The sequence below is a fragment of the Dermatophagoides farinae genome, chromosome 9, assembly GCF_024713945.1.
Source record: "Dermatophagoides farinae isolate YC_2012a chromosome 9, ASM2471394v1, whole genome shotgun sequence".
NCBI classification, from domain to species: domain Eukaryota; kingdom Metazoa; phylum Arthropoda; class Arachnida; order Sarcoptiformes; family Pyroglyphidae; genus Dermatophagoides; species Dermatophagoides farinae.
In genome coordinates, this window is record NC_134685.1 from 1,653,193 (window position 1) to 1,668,110 (window position 14,918).

At 34.1% G+C, this 14,918-nt stretch overlaps 1 protein-coding gene across 7 annotated transcripts; it reads right to left on the minus strand.

The window, feature by feature from the left end:
- Positions 1–190: 190 nt before the first annotated feature.
- On the minus strand, positions 191–14,807 carry LOC124497809 (uncharacterized). Of its 7 annotated transcripts, none has more exons than XM_075733853.1 (5): positions 12,222–14,807; positions 5,064–5,826; positions 4,772–4,965; positions 1,019–4,685; positions 191–950 (listed from the first exon to the last, which is right to left on the minus strand). In XM_075733853.1, the coding sequence occupies exons 2-5, from the start codon at positions 5,639–5,641 to the stop codon at positions 800–802; spliced, it is 4,590 nt and encodes a 1,529-aa protein (XP_075589968.1). In that variant the 5' UTR covers positions 5,642–5,826; positions 12,222–14,807; the 3' UTR covers positions 191–799. The 7 variants fall into 7 exon arrangements, with proteins under 7 accessions (XP_075589968.1, XP_075589972.1, XP_046917442.2 ...); XM_075733857.1 differs by lacking the exon at positions 12,222–14,807 and adding an exon at positions 8,781–8,950; XM_047061486.2 differs by lacking the exon at positions 12,222–14,807 and adding an exon at positions 8,160–8,214 and having other exon boundaries at positions 5,064–5,894.
- Positions 14,808–14,918: the final 111 nt, after the last annotated feature.

The window sequence follows — 14,918 nt, forward strand, 5'->3', positions numbered from 1 at the left end:
TGGTGTTTATTTAATAAAAACAAATGTACAATTGACGGTTGATAGATGGCGTTGATGTATTTTTTTTTTTTTTAGAATGAAATGAGAATTGCAAAATAAAAATAAAAAAAATTCGATTCGATTCGACAGTTTGTGTTGGTTAAATCAACGAATGAATAAAATTTTATTTTTGTTTTCTTCATCTGCCCATTTTTCATTTTTTAAGAAATTAATTTTGTAAATAATAATAATTATTAATAATCGGTCAATGTTTAAGTAGACGACAATAATAATAATAATAATCTTGGTTTGTGTACGTGTGTGATATATCTTGTATTTTGTACTCATAATCTCTTGTTATACAAAAAAAAATCAATCAATAAATCCATTGCCATTTCAATTAGTTATGTGATGAAAACGTAATAATAAATAAATAATATGTTGGTGATGGTGAGTGTATGATTGTAAATGTGTGACAAAGTGGATAGAGAGAGAGAGAGAGAGAGAGAGAGAGAGAGAGAGAGAGAGAGAGAGAGAGAGAGAGAGAGAGAGAGAGAGAGAGAGATAGAGAGAGAGAGAGAAAAGGTAAGAGTATAATTCATTATGTAATCTTATCTTATATAATAATTATGATGATGATGATGCACACACATCATGTGCAAGAAATTGATTTATATCACAAAAAAAACAAATAAACAAAAAAAAATTGAAATGAAATAAAAGAAATTTCCATGTTTGTAATTTTCTTTTCTTATTATAATTAATCTCCAGGTGTATCTATAGGTTGACCAACACACCATGACCATTGATATCCATATTATTATGAGGAGGATAATGATGAAGAAAATGAAGAAAAGGAATTTGATGGTGATGAACGATGACGTCCACTGCTATTCGAACGATGATTATTTGTCCTATTATTATTACCACCATTACGATTATTCGATTTGGATTGAGGTTTTTTTGACCATCTGTTAGCAAAAAAGAAAAAAAATAGGCAACGGTTACTATTAATGTTATTCAATACAATCGATATTACCTTGAAGATTTATTGTTTGATTTTCGTGGTTCATTATCATTGAGATTTTTCATTTGTTTATCTTCATCATCTTGTTGTTCATTGTTGTCTTCATCTTCTTCTGGTTCGGTATCTTCAGAATTCATTTCATTATCTTTTGTTTCCACTTTTACATTGTCTTTAGCAGACTGATCAATGATGGTAGCTGTTTCATCCTCCGGTTCAGTTTCTTCTCCATCATCCTGTAATGGTTGGCTAGTTGCTTCCTCTTGTTTCATCTGTTCATCATTTTGTTTCGTTTGATTTTTATCATCACCATCATCATCATCATCATCATCATCTTGTGGGACAACCTTACGTGATGGTTTAACACTTTTACGTCGTCGAGATGATCCAACAGTGATTGATTGGGATAGTGTTTTATTCGATAATGATGTTACAGCAGCCATTGTCGATGTTGATGATTGTGATAGATTAAGAATCGATTCATTTATTTGATGATTATTTGATAGATTTAAGCTCGAACTTGTTGTTTCATCGCCACCACCACCATCATCATTATCATCATCATCATCAATGACATTATCATATTCATTATGTTTAGATTTATTTGAGCGACGATTTTTTGTTGTTAATAATTTCGTTGATGAATTCAATCTATTTAATTCGGCTATTGATAATTTTAAATTTGAAAGACTTCCATTTGTATTTGTATCGTTGTTGGTTAATGAATCACCAACGGCAGCGGCAGTAGTTGTTGTTGTTGTTGTTGTTGTCGTCGTTGGACTATTGAATTGAAATGCAGCCAAAGCAGCCGATGATAATAATGATGACATGAATGATGATGCCTGAGATGAAGCTGTCAATTTATCATTGGCATTCGTATTGGTGGCCAACAATGGTGATTGTTGCTGCTGTTGCATCATCTGCATGATTGTCGTATCCGATGAATTATCTACACTGTTTATACCATTTTTAGGTTTTCGTTTTCTTTTCAATAATTCACGTCCACTACCATCGGAATGAAAACGTATAATATGATGGCGAAGATTACGTTTTTCGGAAAAACCACGGCCACAAGTTTTACATACACATGGTTTGAATCCAGTATGGACACGTTCATGTCGATGTACACTAAACACACGATCAAATGTTTTGTCACAAAATCGACATTTAAATTGACCGGGTGCCGTTTCTTCGATATCGCCTAATGAAAATTTTTGTATAGGTAAACTTTGACCAGCACCTTCGAATATATCTACAGGTTCTTTTATATGTCTAGATGATGTTGTCGATGACGAAGATGATGATGATGTCGATGATGAAGATCCATGATTCTTATTATTACTACTACGTGTTGATTTAGGTGATGAACATTTGTCATTTGATGTCGACGTGGTCAGCTCAGACAATGCTATCGATGTTGTTGTTGTTGTTGTTGATGATGATGATGATTTGCCACTTTTACTTGATTTTGAATGTTGATGCATAGCGGTGGCTACAGGATGTGGACTATTACCACCACCACTAATTGCTGCTGCACTTAACAATGTATGATGGTTCATCATATCAGGCACGATTCCCGAAAGATAAAGCAAAGAATTATTATTGTTATCCGATGACGAGGATGTCGTTGTTGAGCCATTATTGTTGGATGATGATTGTTTTGTCGATGATGAGGTGATAGCCGTAATCATCGATGGTATTATCGTTGGTGGTGGTGTATTTGAATGACAATTCGGATCACCACCACCAGTTGTCGCAATGGATGGTGGAAAATTATTATCACCACTATTGCCAACAATCGATAATAGAGCTTTGTCTTTGGTCAATGATGTCTGGCCACTAATATGATGGTGATGATGAGATCCATCCATTAGGCTAGCCGCAAATTTACGGCCAAAATCAGTGTTTTTCGATGCATTCGCTAGAATTTTACGAAAATCAACAACGGCTGGTTGATGTTGTTGTTGATTAGTTGATGGAATCGATATCGATAGACCAGTTGTCGACGATTTATTATTGGCCATAGCAGCATTACCATTCACCAGTGAATTCAACAATTGAAATTGTTGATATTGTTGATTGGCAGCAACGGCAGCCAATGTTGGATTATTGGAACCAGTAGCTGCAGCCATCTCTAATGTTCGATGTAGCTGACAATGTATTTCGAATTCCAATGTATCATTAAATTTAGCCAAACATTTATCACATTGTAAAGTGGTTGTGGTGGTGGTGATGGTGGTGGTCGACGATGATGTTGACGGCGATGGTGATGGTGATGGTGATGTTAGTTTGATGCCAATCGATGGATCAGATATACCATCGATGCCGGTAGTTTTTGCCAACAAAGCGGCCATAGCAGCGGCAGCAGCAGCAGCATTTTCAGCTACTTTTTGTTGCTGTTCTTTTGTTCCTGTTGTGTTTGATGTAAGTAGATATTCAGCACCATTCATTGCCGGTATCATCATGATATGATGAATCTGTTGTACATGATTAGCAATCTGTTCCATCGAAGCAAATGCCACCGAACATAGACAACATTTATAGAATAATAATGGCTGTTCAGTTTGTACATTGATCGCATCCAATAATGAAACAAGAATTTTTTCCGATCTTATCTGTATAGGCGAATCGGCAGCCAGATTAGCTGGTGGTTTACAAAAAAATGAAACATCCGCTTGTGACCAATTGAATGATCGTGCCGTTGTTTGATTATGATTTTCATCCGTAATCAATGTCGGTGTTATCATTGATTTCAATTGATCAGCAATATTATTATTGTCAATTTGTGATTTGCACTTTTTATTATTAACACCAATATTTGTTGATGTTTGATTGGATTCCACTAGCGATTCATGTGATTGCGATGATGAACATTTGCGTTTCGATTTCAATGATGATGGCGATGGCTGTTCATTATTATGATGATCATTATTATTATTATTATTATCCATACATTTTGTACTAGCTGAATGATCAACATTTTTATTCGATGATTTCTTATTCAAATTGGTATTGTTGTTGTTTTCGTTATTTGAATTCGATTTAGAATTATTCTCCGATCCGGCCGTATTGTTTCCATTACTACTACTACTACCACTACCACCACCAGAATGATATGATTTTATATGAAAATTTAATGAATGTTCATATTTAAAACCTTTACCACAGGCAAAACAAACAAAAGGATGTTGCGTAAGATGTCGTATTAGATGAGCTTTTAAATCAACTTCGGTGGCAAATGTCTTGTGACAGGATGTACATGGAAATGCTGCTGTAGTCGTTGATGATAATGATGATGTTGATGATGACGAATGGCCATTGCTACCTTTAACGGTTATGGACTGTTGTTGTTGTTCATCATTCGCCATCGGATCATTTGTTATTGAATCCTGATCATTGGATTGTTGTTGTTGTTGTTGCTGTTGTTGTTGAGCTTGATGTGAAGATAATAGTTTACGTTTTTTAGTCATCATTTGTGATGTATTTGTTGTTCCTGTTCGTTCGGTTACACTACCAGATAATGTGGATTGTTGTTGTTGTACTGTGGTTAATATTGCACTTGATGATGATGATGATGATGATGAGTTGGATCCATTGATTTGTTGTGATGACGATTGTGATGATGATGATGATGGTTGGCTTTGGTTTAGTAGATTTTGCATCTGTAAAAATGGTAACCCATCTATTCACGTATATTCAGTTTTTGGTGATTAATGAAAAAAAAAATTATCATTAATTCATTAATAATTTTTTTTTCACATAGCTTACAAGGATATAATTTTTGTCCAACATTAGTGGAACCAACAGCCGATTCTGGTAATTGAAAATGTGATAATAAATGTTGTTCATATTCAATTTGATCACGAGCTGTATGTCCACACATCAGACAGAATCGTTGTTCATCTCTTTGTGATGTATTTTTGCCTAATTTCGACGGTGATGATGAAGATGATGAAGTCGTTCTATTAAAAAAAAAAAAATTCAAATTCAAAATATAAGATAAAGATGTTTGCTGATTAAGTTTTAAAAAAGGCGACGATTATCACCACTAACTACTTACTCTTTAACCATTTGTGCAGAAATAGTAGCCAATAATTGACTGGCAGCATTGGCAAATGTTTGATCATTAGTTATTGCAGCATTATTGTTGGCCATTATCGATGCAAGTCCATTTGGTCCGGTCAAAAATTGTGATGCTTTAGTAGAATCCCAGAATCCAGCAGTATCCATTTGGATATTACTAGGATTGAAGTTTATTCCGTTGGCAGCAGATGTCGCTACCATAGCATAATTTTGTAATAATTGTGCTGCTGTTGCATTACTACCGGCGGCGGTTAATGATACAGATGATGATGATGATGATGGTGATGGTGATGTTGCAGACGATATAACATTTGTCGTCGAACCCATGGCTAAAGAATTCTGTGGTTGATGCTGAAGTTGTTGTTGTTGTTGATGATGTTTGAGGAATTGATGTAATAGAATTGGATGAAATGGAGATCCCGGTGTCGATGATGAAGAATCCAATGATATGATGGATCCATCAATCGATGTGGTTGTGGCAGATGGTGATGATGATGATGTTGTTGTTGTTGTTGTTGCTGCTGCTGCTGTTGCCGCTTTCTTTACATCCATCATTTTTTTATATATATTTTGTTTATCACACTAATAATAATAATGAGAACCGGTGGATTAAGATTTCAATCTATTAAATTGAACAGAATGATAATGATGGACGATTATATCGATATCATCGGAATGTTGAATTTTTTTTTTCAGTGGGCCACATTAATGGAGATTTTTTTGTTTTGTTTTTGTTTTTGCTATGATAGAGAATAGATAAACAGAATACACATACACAGACAGAATCGATTAGAAAAAATTTTGTCTACTATTTACACACATGATGTGTATTTTTTATTTATAAATAAAGGATTCGATAACATTCGATCATCATCATCATCATCATAAATGGCAAACACAACAACAAAATTCAAAAAAAAAAAAAAAAAAATTCTGTTGTTATTGTTCGACTGTTGTAACCCCTAACTTGAATTGATGAAACTAACCAAACAAGATGATGATGATGATGATCGAATGATGATCAAGCTTGAAATGAAATGAAATGAACTAAATGAATATATAAAATGAAAGAAAAAAAAAATACAAGAAGGCCAAAAAAACAAGAATTGAACGCGAGCACATAGACACATTCATACACACACACACACACACTGATGATGATGATGATGGTGGTGTACACGGACTGTCACGATCATCGGTTTTTTTTATCGTTTTTTTTTCTTTTCGGTTTGGTTTGGTGATGAGATAGAACACGAGAAAAAGCAAGAGAGAAATCGAAAATTCGGTTATCCACTGCGTTTCTTTATATGTGTGTGTTATGTATGTGTGTGTGGTGGCGTGCATTTGAAAAAAAATGTGTGCACACACACGCACATACGGAATTTCCTGGCTCCCAAATAATAATAATAATAAAAACGAATTGATGATCTAGCGAAAGAATGAATGGCGAAAAAAAAACAGCAAGAAAAAAAACGCGTTATATCACGCGATTTTTATAGAAATGCAAGCACACACACACACACACACACAAACACCACCACATACATACATTGCAAAAACAACCCAAAAAGGATAGCCAAGTTGGCAGAAAAAAAAATGCTAGGCTTTTTACACACACACACACAAAAATACAGAGAATGAATTTTCTTTTTTTTTCTGGAGCCAAAATGACGACATCCAACCAAATAACTAACCAACTAGCTAGCTAGCTAGCTAGCTGAGATAACCGACATGACAAAAACTAACTATAAAAATGTTGAATGATAGAGAAAGAGAGAGGTAGAGTGGACATTCGGACACTAAACAAAACCAAGTTAGTTGAATCGACAATATGAACACACACAGAACCAGAATTCAAAATATACAAGGCAATTCTGTGTGTGTGTGTGTGGACAGTGTGTTGTTATTTTTATATCACCCTTACCCCTTAAACATACTTCCATCCCCCCCGAACCAAGTTACCATCATCATCATCATCATCATTGGTCCAGAAACGAAATGAAACAGCAGTAGCACAATGAGATGGGCACCATTAAAACATATTCTGGTACAATTCTCAATGTATGTGTGTGTATAAACGTTGAGAATCTGTATGTATGTGTGTGTGTGTGTGGACACCAAGAACACGAACCAGTTTTTTTTTCATTGATTCGTTTTTGGTTGCCTAGTCCAAAAACGTGCTGGCAGTCGCCTTTTTTTTCCTACACTATGTAGGTGCGTGCATTTTCTCTCTCTCTTTCTCTCTATTTCTATTTTTCGAATTCTTGTTGGACATACGACGGCGCACGTGCTTTCCATTTCATTCGGGTTGGGCGCGATCATTTTCTGGTTGGTTGTCCAAGTTAGAAAGAAAATCTAGAAAGAGAATCGACAATTCGAAATATAAAAACACGCGCACATTGAACAAGAATAAATGAGAAAAAAAAGGGAGAGAGAATGAAAATAGAATTGAATGAACCAACCAACAAAGAATAAAGTGTGTGTGTGTGTGTGTGGGTGTACAGTGTTACTTCGGTTAACAAATTGATCAAAAATTGAATTTAAAAAAAAAATCGGAAATGTTAAATTTATTTAACGATGATAAATATTGAAAAAAAATTCTGGATAAATTTGCCATCCTGTTGTTGTTCATGGATACTGAAATGACTGGTTACAACTTGTTACAGAAAATTGCTACCTGTATGATAGCAAATTGGATTCATTCATTGTTTTTTGTTGTTGTTGTTATTGTTGTCATTTTTCATTCATATTGAGCCAATATGATGAAAGATGTTATCGATTTTGTCTAAATAATTTTTTTTTCTGGTTCGTGCGTGCATCTGTGTGTGTGTGTGTGTATGATAAATTTTTTTTCCAAAAAAACGTGCCGAATCATTTTATTCAATGATAATGATGATTCAATGAACAACCATTGGATTCGTCCTTCTTTTGTTTTCATAACCAAGAATTTTTCATACAATAACGATAAACTTATTGATGATGATGATGATGATGATGGCCAGCCAATACAAAAAAAAATTCCAGAAGAAGAAAAGAATAATACGCCTGTGCAACAACAACAACAGCAACATACAATTTAACACGTGCGCATCATATATCTATTTTCCTCAATGATGATGATGATGATGGCGATGGCGTCCAACATTAACAAACAAATAAAAAAAAATGTTCACTGTCCAGTATTTCAGGTCTATCACAAATACACACACACACACACACACACACAGTATTAACGAATAGAATAAGCAAAAATATTCTATGGATTCTATTCTCACAATTCATATTATTTTGTGTGTGTGTGTGTGTGTGTGTGTGTGTGTAATATAATGGGCCCCATCGTTTTTTGTTGTTGTTGTTGTTGTTGTCGCTAGAGAGAGAGAGGTACATGTATTTTTTCGATTCATATATTCGCCCGAAACACACACACACACGCTATATATAATAGCTATGATTCAGCATGATATACATAACACACACACACACACATTGTATGTGTGATGATGGCAAAATATTAAGTGATGATGATGATGATGATGGTGATCTGAATTTCGATATATTTTCTATTCTCATTTTTCTCGATTCTTTATAGTTATTTCACAATACGCGTACGTAGTACGTGTCCTGTTGTGAAAGAACGGAAACACGAATTATTTGTGTGTGTGTGTGTGTGTTGTATGTGCGTGTGCGTACGTACCTCTGCCCCGGAATCCGATTCCCCGGTGTCCATATCAATTGTGGAATATAAATTCAACCATATACTGGACTGACTGACTGACCACCATTACTGATTATTTGGCTGGCTGTTTGTATGTGTGTATTTGTGCTGCACGCGTTTCTAACTACGTTTTTTTTTATATAACCCAACCATACATTAATAACTATAGAGCAATACGCACAAGACGCCACGCCAAGAATTTCTGGTTGTACAAATCCTTAAAATGAGTTATTCTCTCCACTATTGACTGGTTTTTATTTGTATACAAAATATACACACACACACACACGCGCGCCACAAAATGAGTAACCAATGGTCACACACACACACACACACTATGACTATGACTATTCCAATATATTAATGAACAAACACTTCCGGTTGCAATGGCAATATTCTCAATAAAAAAAAACAGATATGGCTGAATACTACTACCAGATACCAAGAACAAAAAAAAAGAAAAGACAAATGTATATGGACAGTAAAGAATCGATTTGACGATATAAAAATTTCCATATAAATAATGTTTTTATAATCATATATAATATGTCGACCATTTTGTGACACTTTTTTCCCGTTAATTAACAGCAACAACAACAACAACAACAAATGTCCAGCATATTCTCGAGAATAATTTTCAACATTTGAAACAGAAAAAATCATCATTTACAATCAAACTAAATCAGAATGAATAAAACCAAATGATATAATGGACAATTTTCATCATTTATTCGGACAAATATAAAACAAGATCAAAAAAAAAACAACTTGTTTTTTGATCTTTTTCATGCATACACACACACAAATCAACTATGATCATCAACACCAGAAAAAAAACACCACCCATTGTGAAAAAGTATTCTCTCTCTCTCTATCTCTGACTATCTCGTTTTCCACGTACTTATAAATGATGGCGCCTTGTGTATGTGAAGAACCATCTCATTTCAACAAATTTTCCATACCAAAATAAAATCCAATCAAACCCACCGACCGACCGACCGACCAACCAACCAACCGAACGACCAAATGTTAAACATAGGTCGATGACTGGAAACCATTATGATGATGATGTTCATGAACGGGTTTAATTTTTTTTTTGTTTTGTTTTTGTTTTGTTTTGCTATTCGTCTCCATACTCTCTCACACACACAGTGAGAAAAAAAAAATGACGCCGAACATCATGATCATCATCATAGTCGTTGTTGAATGAATGAATGAACGAGAAATATGATTACGATTTTTTTTTACTCATTTCATTTTATTTCCAATCATCAACAAACATTGTAATGAGGGAACTACATACACATTATCATTGACGTACTATACACTAAATGACGACAATGTTGAGAGAATTAACCGAGAAAGGTCAACATTCACATTTTTCTCTCTAGCACTCCTGGGGGTTGTAGGTTCATCATCATCATCATCGTACAGTAAGAAAAACTGGTCTCCCAACAATCATCCAATGATGAATCCATCATGTTTTGAGGATAACGAAAAAGAAAAAGAAGAAAAAAAGGTCGACAACGATGATGATGATGATGATGGCAAACCCTCGCTACACAATCATCAACGAATAAACAGCATTAGCGCGTGCTAGAATAGAATTTAAAAAAACACTTTACTTCCACAAGCAGAATTGAGCCGATTCGATATTTCCGTATGACAAAACGAGATACCAAAAAATTAAGAAAAAACATACGGCGTCGGCGTAGTTGTTATACGCCCCAGAATATTATTATTATATGTAAGATTCATTCATCCGACCAACAAAACTGGACATACATTATGTGTGCGTGTCCACTCCATATGATGATGATGAAGAATCAAGTTTTGTATTCATGATGAACACACACACACACGTACATAGGCGCCACTTTGGGTTTTTTTTTGCCCACTATGGTCATTTCACAATGGTGATGGTGGTGCTTGTCCAAATAATGTTATGGTTGGCCAACAAAATATTGTTGTAAGGCAAATAATAGAAATGCACGTGTGCAAAAAAAATTGACCAAACGTGTATATATAAGGTCACAAAACAATTTGAAAAAAAAACGATAGATAGTGAGGTCAGATATATGTTAACGTGGCCATCAAGTACCAATAATGGTTAGAGATGGCAAAAAAAAACATAATTCGGCATTTAAGCTGACCCTAGGCTATTTATTGTGATTTTTTTTTGGACCATCGAACCCAAATGAAGTAGACAATCCTGACATACCATACAATACACACATATTTTTTTTTATTTTAGTCAATTCAAATGTCCAGAAACAAAAAATATATAACCAAACGATGTCATTCATTCATTCATTCATTTGGTGGGTAGTGAGCTTAGCAAGCTATCTATATATATACGTTTAAACTGGTGACATGAACCTGTCATAACGTGCACATTGAGTTTATGTGGTGCGTTCATAACCTGCTTCTGCTGCTGCAGGTTATTTTTTATGATGATGATGATGACATGACCAACCAACCAACCAACAAAAAAAAAATTTTGCTTGGTTGGTTGTGAAACGTGGCAAATAATTCATGTCCATAGTTGTGGATGATTCGACTACGTGTTTTTTTTGTTGTTTGACCGTGCACTTTTCTCTCTCTTTTTCTCTCATTCCACCATACACACATACACACATTCCTATGGTCAGCTTGATGATTGTATACGTGTGTGTGTGTTATCAGGGGGGTGATTAGAATAGATAACCTGCATATGGGTTTTTTTTATTAGAGAGAGAGAGAGAAAAAAAAATAGAAAGAAACGAACAACCTGAATATAACAAACCAAGCACGCACACACACACATAGACATTTTTTTTTGAAGAAAAGAAAAAAAATCTCTATCCCATTATAACCGAAAAAAGCGGTTTTTGATATTTATGGTGAAAATTATTCACTTGTAAAAGGAAATGGAAGCATGCAACACACACAGACACACACACAACCATTGTATCACTGTTGATGTTATTTTTTTTTAACCAAACCAGAAAAAAATCCGGACAACGAAAAAAAAAATTAAAGTTCGTGCCAGGTTTATGCGTGTGTGTGTGTTTGTGTCCTAACAACCGATCATAATCATCATCACCATCAACATAATATATACAATCAGATAGTGAGAAAAAAAAATGAGAGAAAAGCAGCGGGTATTCAGAAAAAAAACAGCATTTATAACTCTTTGGTAAAAAAAAGACCAGGTGAGGATCTTTGGTTGTTGCTGGTGAAGATCAAAAAAAAAAAAAAAAAGGAGCTAGCCAACCAACCATTCATTTTTTTCAAAGCAAGGAAATGAAAGAATTTGGCCATTCTTTTGTTTTGATGATTATGATGATGATGATGATGATGCCAATTTGGTGTTGGCCAAAAAAAATAAAAAAAAAAAAAACAAAATTCAATTGTATATACACACACACACACACTAACCTTGAGAAAAACATCGAAGAAACATAGCGATTATGACGAGAATCAATGAAAACATATATGGAACAAAAAAAAATGATAAATAAATAACAAGAAAAAATTTTTTTTTTCAATGGATGGATATTTCTGTGATATGTATTGATGATGATGATAATATGAAAAGAGCCGGTGATTTTTGTTGGTGGTGTTGGTGGTGGTGGTTTGGTTTGGTTTTTTTTCTTCTTTTTCTTCTTCAAAAAAAATCAAAATCATTTATCTGATTGATGATTACGATGAATACGTGCCAATCGGCAGCAGCAATGGCAATGCAAGTTGTCGTTGTTGTTGTTGTTATTGTTTGTTGATGAATTTTATTTGTAAATTTTTTTTTTTTTGGAAACAAATTATTCACTGTTGTAGGATTCGATGAATATTTTGTTGATTATGATGATGATGATTGCTACTTGATGATTTTTGTACAAAATCCATACATAACACACACACACACATACACGCCTTTACACAACAAAACAAGCAATCGACCAATAATCGTTGATGTAATTGAAATCATAAACGAATACCTGATGTTGATTGTATATTGCATGGGTCCCGAAATGGTCAAAAAAAATACCAAAAAACACCAAACAAAAAACACACAAACAAAAAACATTAACGTTATATACACTTCTTCATACATCAGACAAACACTGAACAAATGATTTTTTGGTCGACGTCCTTTTTCGTCGTCTTCAATTCAATATTCATCCATCAACCAAATCAAATACACACACACACATTAATAATATGATGATGATGATGAATGTTTGTGTGTGTGTGTGTGTATTGATTGGAATCAAAATTCAAACACACACACACACACACACACACACACACACAGAGAGAGACACCAGAGAAAAAAAAATTTTTTCAACACGAGCTCAAAGACCCTCTCTCTCACACACATATACACAATGTCTGTATATATCGTGTTTGTGTGTGTGTACGTGTCTTGATCGTATATGCCGATTATATTTTATTATTTTAAATAAAGAAGATATAGTGGGATGTTGTTTATGTGTGTGTTCTGTTGCTTCTGTGTGTGTGTTGTATGTTGATATTTTTTTTTTTTTTTTTTTGGTTTGGTTTGGTTTGGTTTTGGTGTTTAGTTCATTGGTGGAATACTTTTGGTTTGATTATAATAATAACAAAAAAATAAAACAACAACAACAAGTGTATGTACCACCACTACTACCACCACGACACGAAACGACACCATATGATGGCCAAAAAAAAAACCAGTAAAGACCATGCATAATAATAATAACTATACACATTTACCACTTGACATTCCAATACCAGTCTATCTCTCTCTCTCTGTTTTTCTCCCTCTGTAGTAGTATGGTGGTTGGTGGTTGTTTAGGTTTAAGGTTGGTCGATTCTCTTTTTTTTCTGTTTCTTGAATTTTTGTATTTTGAATAGATGGACAGTTTTGGGATAGATGATGTGTCATCATCATCATCATTGTGATGAAAGAACAAAAAAGTTTATGACCCCTTTTTAGCCATTTCACTAAACAACACACCCACCAAAAAGTTTTTCAAAAAAAAAAAAAAATCTTGTGAAAGATGAATATATCATGGAATTGAATACACACACACAAGCCGGTCAGATATACACCATAACTGTTCATTCACAATTGATGGTGGTTGTGGTGGTGGTGATGATGATGATGGTACGTGTGCAAAAAACATTGAACCTCAAACAAACAACATCAAATCCATTTTTTAATATTTTCGATTAGATTATGTGATTACAAAAAAAGGGGTGAAAGGTTAACCGTTTTCTTTTTGTCTGAATGGATAAAAGGATGCCCATACATATCCGATATTCTTAAGACGACAATTGTATATATATACACAGATGGATGTTTTTATTTGGCAAAAAAAATATCATCATTATGATGATGATGATGATGATGATGATGATCATGTCTGCCTATGTTTATTTCACTACTTTATAGATAGAGTTCATTAAACTTGAACTTGTAGCTCTGTTTTATTGCTGCTGTTGCCTGTTACTGTTGTTGTTGTTGTTGTTGTTGTTGCAGTTGTTGAGGATGATTATGATGGTTTTGTATATGCATGTGTGTATTTATTTGGGTGTACCTCAGCGAATACCATCGACGATATATGCTGTCGATGATGATGATGATAATAATGATGGTGATGATGGCAATATCGTCGTCGTCGTCGTTGTTGTTGTTTTTTGGACGGATATCTGCATATATCTGTATATTGAGAGGAAGAACAACTGTGGATAAAAAGGAGGAATAATTTGCACGAGTTTGATTATCCATTCATTCATTCAATATACAATCATTTTCAACGATTGATTTTAATTTTTTTTTTCTTCTTCTTCTTCTTCTGATCAATAATAAAAGAAAATTAATCACATTTCGCATGACTCGTGATCAGTAATGGTGATAATGATGATGAGATGATGATGATATGTATGAAATCGTTTTATTTGTTTCGAAGAAAATCGATAATAATCAATGATGATGATGATGTGTTTATTATTCGGAAATAAAAAATAAATAAAGACCAAATCAAGTCCACATCAACACAAATGATGAACAAAAAGATCAAGAAAAATTCGAAATGTAAACAATCGAACAAACCAAACACACCCACCCACACACACACACACACAAAGCTACCG